The 9,817-nt window shown below is 48.5% G+C and overlaps 1 protein-coding gene across 1 annotated transcript; it reads left to right on the plus strand.

Moving 5' to 3' along the window:
• Positions 1 to 1,666: 1,666 nt before the first annotated feature.
• Positions 1,667 to 9,441, plus strand: PSMC4 (proteasome 26S subunit, ATPase 4). Its single transcript, XM_028529889.2, has 11 exons — positions 1,667 to 1,746; positions 2,628 to 2,726; positions 2,851 to 3,037; positions 4,450 to 4,596; positions 4,679 to 4,788; positions 4,890 to 4,983; positions 8,113 to 8,280; positions 8,365 to 8,441; positions 8,576 to 8,744; positions 8,958 to 9,013; positions 9,202 to 9,441. The coding sequence occupies exons 1-11, from the start codon at positions 1,711 to 1,713 to the stop codon at positions 9,313 to 9,315; spliced, it is 1,257 nt and encodes a 418-aa protein (XP_028385690.1). The 5' UTR covers positions 1,667 to 1,710; the 3' UTR covers positions 9,316 to 9,441.
• Positions 9,442 to 9,817: the final 376 nt, after the last annotated feature.

Below are 9,817 nucleotides of genomic sequence, written 5' to 3' on the forward strand. Positions count from 1 at the left end.
GAAACCAAAACATTCATGTGACTTCTCTTCGATATTCACTTTATTGTGATGGTGGGGAACCAAACCTGCAATATCCCCCATGTATGCCTGCACTTAACAAAGACTGTAGCTGGTATGACAGCAGCAGTGTATCCCTGGGGCCAAAAGCATAGGCTTTGGGGATAGACAGATCTGGGGCCCTGTGATCTGGCCCTTGTGACTGGCAAGTGGCTTCATGGCTCTGTTTCCTTCTCTGTAAAAGAGCAAACATAATGTCAAGATTCAATTCATTGTTGCAAATAAGACTTAAGCACAGGGCCTGGCATAGGATTGCAGGTCCCTCATGTTAAAGAACAAGATCCAACCAAGTAAACTTGTTGATCTATGAATTGGGCAGTATCCCATCTAGCAAGTAGAAGGGCACTCAGGTGAGCTGTGCAAAATGGAAGGTTTTAACAGGGAGAAGGAAGGTGGGACTAAGGAGTTAAAAGAATGTATTACTTCAGGCAAGGATACCTTCCCTTAGAGCAGGGCTGTCCAATCCCACCGCCAGACTGGCTATGAATGTAGCTCAACACAAAATCATAAGTTTACTTAAAACATTAGTTTTATTATTAGGTTTTATTACTTAGATATGTACATTTTCTATATTCATGATCACGGACTTGGGACCTGCTCAATGATTTTAAAAGATTGCTGAAAGGGCTGCTGCATAATTAGGGTTATTATGTGAAGACTTTTTGCTTATCTGTGGTGGCAGATTATTATGAAAATTATGCATGGACCTTTCTTTTGCTCACTGGTTTTCGTTAGTGTTTGTGTATTTAATGTGTGGCCCAAGACAACTCTTCTTCCAGTGTGGTCCAGAGAGGCCAAAAGGTTGGACACCCTGCCATAGAGGAAGGGGGGTGGGGGGCTGTCAGGCAGATGACCTCAGTAGTGATGATCAGGAACCACCAGACTGATTGGCTTAAAATTCCACCCCTGGGAGTGGTTAAAACTGCAATTACTAGGTTAGTTACCAAGTTTTGGCTTGGTGGACTGGTTTAGCAAAAGCAACTCCATTTTGGCCTGTTGTTCCTTCCTTTTCTCCCTCTTTCCCTCCCTTCCCTTTTTAACACCTGTGTGACTCAACTTCTGGAACCACTGCTTATTTCCCCCAGCCCTCACATGCCTGGGTTCTACTAGATTCTCTGCTAATGCTAACCAAGGTTTGGAGCTGAGGCCCGATGTCACTCTGCGGGGTAGCCCGGGCTTTCAGACCCTTCTGCGGACAATCCACCCGCGTCGCCCACGTGGGGCTTCCCTGAATGGCGCCCCAGGCGTCTCCAGCCCCGCCATTAAATAAGGGCGAAGAGCACTTGGCTGCCAAACTTCCTGAGAGGTTTCCGATCAACTCTTCAATTGAAAGAGCGGCAGAATAGTGCCTCCTATTGACCAGGAAACCGTGACCGAAGCTGCCGCGCGAGGTGGCGCCACTACGCGCTACTGCGCACGCGCACCGCCGGGCCCACCCACACGCGGTACGACGTAGGGAGAGCTCCAGATCGTGGGGGCGGAGCGCAGGGCCAGGGCCTCCTTTCCCTCGGTCCTACCCTTCCCAGTCAGCTCGCTCTCGGCGACGTCTTAAACTACGTTTCCCACAATCCACCCAGGCCCTCGTCTTCCGGTGGCGGCAGCGGAAGCGGTGACTGGCGCTGGCCGGGCGGCACTCAGGCGGGCTTGGTCACTATGGAGGAGATAGGTATCCTGGTGGAGAAAGCTCAGGTCAGGTGGGGGCATGGCTCTTGGGGACAGGGCAAGACTGATCTGAGTGGGGTGCTGAGTGACTGCAGGGATCCGGTCCCGGTCGGGGTGATTTTGGAGCCCTCGGTGGAAAGCTTTGTGCAGTATCGAGGCCTGGCCTGAGAAGCTGAGTGATGTTAGAATGGCAGTAAGGCTCGGAACGCTGGCATGGGAGAATGAGTGACGTTAGAGGTTCTTTGAGTCTGAATGATTTAGAGATCTCTCTGAGAGTGCTGAATGACATCCGGGCCCCGGCGGAGCTGGGGCTGGGGTAGGGTGATGAGTGATGTGTGGGACTCGGCCTTGAGGCCGAATGATATCGGAGGCTGGGCTGGGTTGCTGACTGATGTTCGGATCTTGGCTGGCGTTGGAGGGCTAAGTAAAAACTGTGGTCTGGCCGAATGTTTGGGGCCTACCCGGGAAAGTGGATGACATAAAGGCCTAATGTGAGCTGGGGGTTCTGTGACATGAGGAGTCTTTTGGGGCGGGGAGGTAACTGGGTAATTCCACGACTGTTTGAAGGCATGGTGACTTTAACAGCCTATATGTGAGCCATATGACATTAGGGACCCGTTGAGGGGGCTGGAAGGCATTGGAGTCTGGTACAGAATTGATGAGACATTTAGATCCTAGTTAGGTGACATTGGAGACATGTTACAAGTGGCATATGATAGCAAAAGATCTGTTTGGGAGACTAACTGACATCACGGTCCTATTAAGGTGCTACAAGGTTTCCAGGTTCTATTTAGAGGGTCTGAAGGACGGCAGGAGCCTGTTAGGGGATGTGTGACTCCATGGTTAAGTCAGAGTCTTTCATGAGCGGGACCCTCTTCCTCCAACCTGCATTTCCCACCTTGGTTTAGGATGAGATCCCAGCATTGTCAGTGTCACGGCCCCAGACTGGCCTGTCCTTCCTGGGACCTGAGCCTGAGGACTTGGAGGACCTGTACAGCCGCTACAAGGTACATTTATCCCCAATCCAGACCCTGCATAAGGTCCAGTGTCCCACACTCCCACCACCTTCCACTACTCCCTGGCTTAGCAAGGCCTGGAGCTGTCCCCTACGTCTCCCCTCTCTGCTCACAGAAGCTGCAGCAAGAGCTGGAGTTCCTGGAGGTGCAGGAGGAGTACATCAAGGATGAGCAAAAGAACCTGAAGAAGGAATTCCTCCATGCCCAGGAGGAGGTGAAGCGAATCCAGAGCATCCCACTGGTTATAGGGCAGTTTCTGGAAGCTGTGGATCAGAATACAGCCATTGTGGGCTCCACCACAGGTGTGTGGGGGGGTGGGGGGCGTGGGGAGCACGTTGTTTACTCATCTGTTCATTGAACAACTGTTCAGTGTTTCCTGGCATGTGCCTGGAACTGTGCTGGGGCCTTGTGACAGCAAACAAGGCAAGACAGTATAATGGTGTTTTTCCAAGTATTTTGAGTCTGATGCAAAAGTGGAAATATGTTTTATATTCTCTCTTTTCCTCTGTGCATGTGTGTATGTGTATAATTTATGTAGTAAAAGTTTGACCAAATGTTATTTAGCCCTACATTGTGTGATATACTCTAATTGCTTTTTCATTCTGTTCTAGTCTTTTGTTTTAAACCTTGTTCTGGTCATGACTCTCTAAGTTAATTCCATGACTACTTCTGGGTTGGGACCTGCATTTTGAAACTATGAGTACAGTGTTAAGAGATTGGGCTCTGGTAAGGACTTACTGTATGGGAGCTGCTGCTATTAACATGCGTCCAGGCTCTGCCTTAATGATGGTCGTTGTCTCCGTATCTTATCTGTCTTTCCTGCTTCTGCCCACTTCTCCTCTGGACCAAGCCATGTTCTGGTGAAGGTTGTAGGGAAGAGTGTGTGACTGGGCCTGTAATTGGACTGATGGGCTGTTCGTGAGGTAGTGAAGGAAGAGAGAGATCCAGAATGAAGCCTGTGTCTTTGACCTGTAGGACATAGGGTGACAGTGGGGCTATCCCTGAGGTGGCAACATGGTGAGAGGAGTAGATTTACAAGGAGACAGTGAGGGCAGTCTAGGACATCACAGGGAGGTGTCTGGGAGGCTACTGGATGTCCAAGTCTGAAGGTCAGGAGAGAGACTGAGACTGGAAGGAGATGTGTACGTCACTACCATAAACAGAGAGAGGGGACTGGAGAGGTGAGACAAGTCTGAGTGAGCAGGAGAGAGTTAGATGGTAGGACTTGAATCAGGGTAGGACCTCGGGAGAGGGGAGGAGAGATTGGTTGCAGTGACATTCAGGAGGCTGGGTGGAAGGTCATAGCGACTAATGGGTCGTAGTGACTAAAGAACTGTGAAGGGAAGAGGAGGAAAGTCCAGGGTGAGGCATGGGACTCTTGCTAGTGACTAGGAACTGTGGGCCTGCCTGAGACAGACCCAGGAGGAGCAGCATAACTTGGGGGAAAATACGGAGAACACATAGGGACACAGCAGTGAGAGATGGCCAAGAGATAGCCAGGGGAAAGTCAGGCAGAAGCCTTCCAGGAGGCTGCTGAACACCGGGGTGTGTGTGTGAACGACAGACTAGAGGGACAGACTAGAGGTGAGGTGGGGCAGTCTGGGTTTGAGTGAGAGATAATGGTGGCCTGAAGGGCACAATTGTGAGGTCGCAGGGAGAGGACAGTTCTGCCACTTCTCATTTTCCCCTCTCCCTTTCCTTCCCCTTCCCAAAGGCTCCAACTACTATGTGCGCATCCTGAGCACCATCGACCGGGAGCTGCTCAAGCCCAATGCCTCTGTGGCCCTCCACAAGCACAGCAATGCACTGGTGGATGTGCTGCCTCCTGAGGCAGACAGCAGTATCATGATGCTCACTTCAGGTGAGGGGGCAGCCTGGGGCCAGAGGGGCCTGAGAGGACCCGGTGGGCCAGGCTGGGAGTCCCAGCTCTGCTCTCCCACCAGACCAGAAGCCAGATGTGATGTATGCGGACATTGGCGGCATGGACATCCAGAAGCAGGAGGTGCGGGAGGCTGTGGAGCTCCCGCTTACACACTTTGAGCTCTACAAGCAGGTGAGGAGCTGCAGTGGCAGGGAAGGAAAAGGTCCTGCCGAGTTTCGGGTTGTTGACGGGACCCCCTGGCTCATCCTTCTTCCTCTACTTCTGCATTTCAGATAGGCATTGATCCTCCCCGAGGCGTCCTCATGTACGGCCCGCCCGGCTGTGGGAAGACCATGTTGGCAAAGGCCGTGGCTCATCACACCACTGGTGAGCCACTCAGTCTCTCCCTTGGGCTCTGGCCTGGGCTTGTCCAACCTTGCTCGCTCATCCTCCCCAGGAGGTGGCACAGTGCGGTGATTAAGAACACTGGCTCTGGGGTCAAAAGCCCCATTTTGCCTCCTACTCATTGGCTGTGTAGTCTTGGACAAGTGACTTCACTTCATGCCTTAATTTCCTTATTTCATAGAAGACTCACTTCACAGGATGATTGTGAAAATTAACAAAATAGTTCAGTGTTTTACTATAGTGGGTTGTGGCCTATTAGTAATTAGGAATTTGAATTCATAGGTTCAACCAGCATTTTATTTTTTTTAAGTTCTTTAGTATATTTTATTGATTATACTATTAGAGTTGTCCCATTTTTTCCTCCCCTTTATCTTCCTCTGCCCTGCGCCCCTCCTCCCTCCAGCATCCCCCCGACCCACCCCTGCGTATTTTATGTCCACGGGTCATACATAGAAGTTCTTTGGCTTCTTCATTTCCTGTATTATTCCTAACCTCCTCATCTATTTTGTGTCTACCATTTATGCTTCTTATTCCCTGTGCCTTTTCCACCCATTCTCCCCTCCCACTCCCCACTGATAATTGTCCATGTGATCTCCATTTCTGTGATTCTGGTCCTGTTCTAGTTGTTTGCTTAGTTTGTTTTTTTAGGTTCGGCTGTTGACAGTTGTGAGTTTGTTGTCATTTTGCTGTTCATAGTTTTGTACTTTTTCTCAGCTAAGTTCCTTTAACATTTCATATAATAAGGGCTTGGTAATGATGAACTCTTTGAACTTGACCTTATCTGAGAAGCACTTTATCTGCCCTTCCATTCTAAATGATAGCTTTGCTGGATAGAATAATCTTGGATGTAGGTCCTTGCCTTTCATGACTTGGAATACTTCTTTTCAGCCCCTTCTTGCCTGTAAGGTTTCTTTTGAGAAATCAGCTCATGGTCTTATGGGAACTCCTTTGTTGGAAACTGTCTCCTTTTCTCTTGCTGCTTTTAAGATTCTCTCCTTCTCTTTCATCTTGGGTAATGTAATTATGATGTACCTTGGTGTGTTCCTCCTTGGGTCCAACTTCTTTGGGACTCTCTGAGCTTCCTGGACTTCCTGGAAGTTTATTTCCTTTGCCAGATGGGGAAGTTCTTTATTATTTGTTCAAATAACTTTTCCACTTGTTGCTCTTCCTCATCGCCTTCTGGTACCCCTTTGATTTGGTTGTGGGAATGTTTAAAATTGTCCAGGAGGTTCCTAAGACTCTCCTCAATTTTTTGAATTCTTGTTTCTTCATTCTGTTCCAGTTGAATATTTCTTTCTCCCTTTTGCTTCAAATCATTGATTTGAGTCTGTGTTTCCTTCCCTTCACTGTTGGTTCCCTGTATATTTTTCTTTATTTCACCTTGCATAACCTTCACTTTTTCCTCTGTTTTGCAACCATACTCCATCATTTCTGTGAGCATCCTGATTACCAGTGTTTTGAACTCTGTATCTGAATGGTTGGCCATCTCCTTATCGCTCAGTTCTTTTTCTGAAGTTTTGATCTATTTTTTCATCTGGGCCCTATTTGTCTTGAACACCTGTTATGTGTAGGGGGTGGAGCCTTAGGTATTTGCCAGGGTGGGGCAACCCACTTTGTGGTATTGTGGTGCTGTATGTGGGGAAGGGGTCAGAGATGGAATAATGCTGCAACCAGCATTTTAAATAATGAAACAAAAGATGTAAGAGTCCATCCCACACAGTGAGATGTCATGCTGTTTTGATTGCTTCACACACCTATATATTGTGGTTGTTTATAAAAGTATTCTGGTAGGTTCCAATCAAAATGTCAGGAAGTCAATGCATTACTATTTATAAAGCATAAAGTCAAGGCTCAGTACATCTTAAAATCTTAATACATGGGAGGCAGGGAGTAGAAGGCAGTGGTTTAGCAGTGGGTTTTCTGGGCCAGACTGCCGGGTTTGAAATCTGTCTCCCCTACAACCATTTGTGTAAGTTAGTACTACTTAATGAAGTTAGTTTATGTAATTACTCAGTAAATTAGCCTCTCTGTGATTCCTGTTTCCTATATTTCTGGATTCAGAGGATTAAATCAATATAAATCTTCTAGAAGTATACCTGGCACATAGTAAGTAGACAGTGGATGTTAGCCATTGTCATTATCATTCACCTGCTTAGCAGTTCATTAGACTCCTGCTCTCCCAGGCTCTGTGCTGAGATACAACAATGAATCAGAATTGTCCCCTGGTCCCTGGTCTTGGAGAAGCTCCCAGCATGGCTGAGGACCCAGAACTAAACACTTAGAACATAGTCCTACATTTACTATATACTGACTGAGTGCCTAATGTGCCAAGCTGTGTTCTAAGTGCTGGAGACATGACAGTGAACAGAACAAAGTCTCCATCTCTCATGTCGTCATGGAGGTGGTATCTTAGCCGGGGAAGCTCTTGAACAGATAAGTGAGTAGATTATATGTCACACAGTGCTGAATTCATGAAGAGAACAACTAAGCAGAATAAGGGGATAGAGAATAATAGCCACAACTTTACATGTTAAACTTTAAGAATAAGCTGAAAAGGAGGGAACCAGAACCTGTCTTCATCCCCATTGCCAGTTGTCAATTATGTCAGGAGACGTGCTTGTGGTCCCTGATTCTTGCAAGATATTCAGAAGTGGGTCCTTATAGCAAAGGGAAGTTGGAGCCCGTAGTGAGGTAATATGATGTCTTTGTGTGTGGCAACTTACCTGTTTTCTTACTAATTGTTCAAGTGCTCTGGAAATCCAGTTTTTTCTGTATCTGGACTCCATGAATGTCTCTAGCTCTTCTCCATATAGGCACGTTGAAGCACATACGCATTTTTCTTTAATGTCCTGATTGTTAAATGTTGGTGGGGGGGAAGACCCACCTGTAGATAGGGTTCATGATTTGTGCTGCTGGGTGGCTGTGGGATGCAAGCAGATGGCTGGTCCTCAATGCTACAGGACTCAGTGCAGGGTGTTAAAGAATGACCTGGCTACTTGGAGTGGGCATTCAAAGGAAGGGATGTGCTCAGGGAATTCCTAGTTTCAGTTACAGCAGAAGGGGCCTTGCAGGCGGCCCATCCTTGTCTAACCCTTGTCATCTTGCCATCAGCTGCGTTTATCCGGGTTGTGGGCTCGGAGTTTGTACAGAAGTACCTGGGTGAGGGCCCCCGCATGGTCCGGGATGTGTTCCGTCTGGCCAAGGAGAACGCACCTGCCATCATCTTCATAGATGAGATTGATGCCATAGCCACCAAGAGATTTGATGCCCAGACAGGGGGTGAGTGATGCCCAGACAGGGACTGGGGTCTTGGGCAGGCCTGTCGTACATAATGCCTTGGACTGACTGTGTTGCATACTCCAGCTGACAGAGAGGTTCAAAGAATCCTGCTGGAGCTGCTAAATCAAATGGATGGATTCGACCAGAATGTCAATGTCAAGGTTCGGGGTTTGTGATGGGCAGGTGTGGTATGGGAATCTGGAAGGTGGGGCTGGCATGTGAAGGGGTGGGTATTACGGCGGGAAGGAGGATGTAGCAGGGATAGAGGTGTGAGCTGGCCTGTCCCCAATGGCAGGTGATCATGGCAACGAACAGAGCAGACACCCTAGATCCTGCCCTGCTGCGGCCAGGACGTCTTGACCGTAAAATCGAATTTCCACTCCCTGACCGCCGCCAGAAGAGATTGATTTTCTCCACTATCACCAGCAAGATGAATCTCTCTGAGGAGGTTGACTTGGAAGATTGTATCCTGCGCCAGAAGTGAGGGGAGGGTCGCATTTGGGAATAGGGATTGGCTCTTCACTTCTACCTCTTCCATCACCGTGACCCACATTGTAGAGATGGGACACCAAAGTCCAGGGAGGGGAGTGGTGACCAAGATGGCCCAAGGATGACTTCCAGCTCCAGGCATTCACCCCATCATGCCGGGAATGGTTTCCTTAACTCACCCACCGCAGATGTGGCCCGGCCAGATAAGATTTCAGGAGCAGATATCAATTCCATTTGTCAGGAGGTGAGTGAGAATTTTTCTCTGGATCCAGGCTGGGGGTAGATGAAGACCCTTCCTCTTTGAGAGCACTCTACTGCAATGCCCCACCCCTCATTGCCTCCCTGGGATATTGGGCCCTGTCTGTCTCTTCCTTCACCCTCACTAGAGGTGGGGAGTGCTGGGGGCAGGTTTTAACTCTCACCCTTTAACAGAGTGGAATGTTGGCTGTCCGAGAGAACCGTTACATTGTTCTGGCAAAAGACTTCGAGAAAGCTTACAAGACAGTCATCAAGAAGGATGAACAGGAGCATGAGTTTTACAAGTGACCCCCCCCCCCCTCCGCACAGGACCCGGGGACTTACTGCACTTTCCCAGCCTCTGTCCCCAGACCTAGTTCTTTTTTCTCTTTACCCAGGATTGATTTATTCAATAAATACACAAGAATGAATCCATTTAATTTCTTGGAAGTCTTAAATTCTTTGTTATCCTGGGCCTTGAATAGGATCCTTTGTGCCCTTCCTGTTCTGACAGATGAGTGGGTAAGGTACAGGGCCTGGGCTACAGCTTGAGAAGCAAAGAATTCGAACAGAATGACTTCAGAAACTTGGGGAAAGGGATGGAAAATGAAATTCAGACCATGGCCCCTGACCACAAAATAAAGCCCCCCGTATATCTCCCACCCCTGTTTCCTATGGGTAGAAGGCCATTTAAGTCTTTGGTGAGTCCTGCCTTCCTCACACTCAGGTATATCAATGAAAGCCACAGCCCCACAGAATCCTTCAGAGCAGGGATGGGGGGTTGTGAGGGGTGGGAGTTGGATGCCCTGGT

Source organism: Phyllostomus discolor, chromosome 12 (genome assembly GCF_004126475.2).
Source record: "Phyllostomus discolor isolate MPI-MPIP mPhyDis1 chromosome 12, mPhyDis1.pri.v3, whole genome shotgun sequence".
Classification (NCBI taxonomy): Eukaryota; Metazoa; Chordata; class Mammalia; order Chiroptera; family Phyllostomidae; genus Phyllostomus; species Phyllostomus discolor.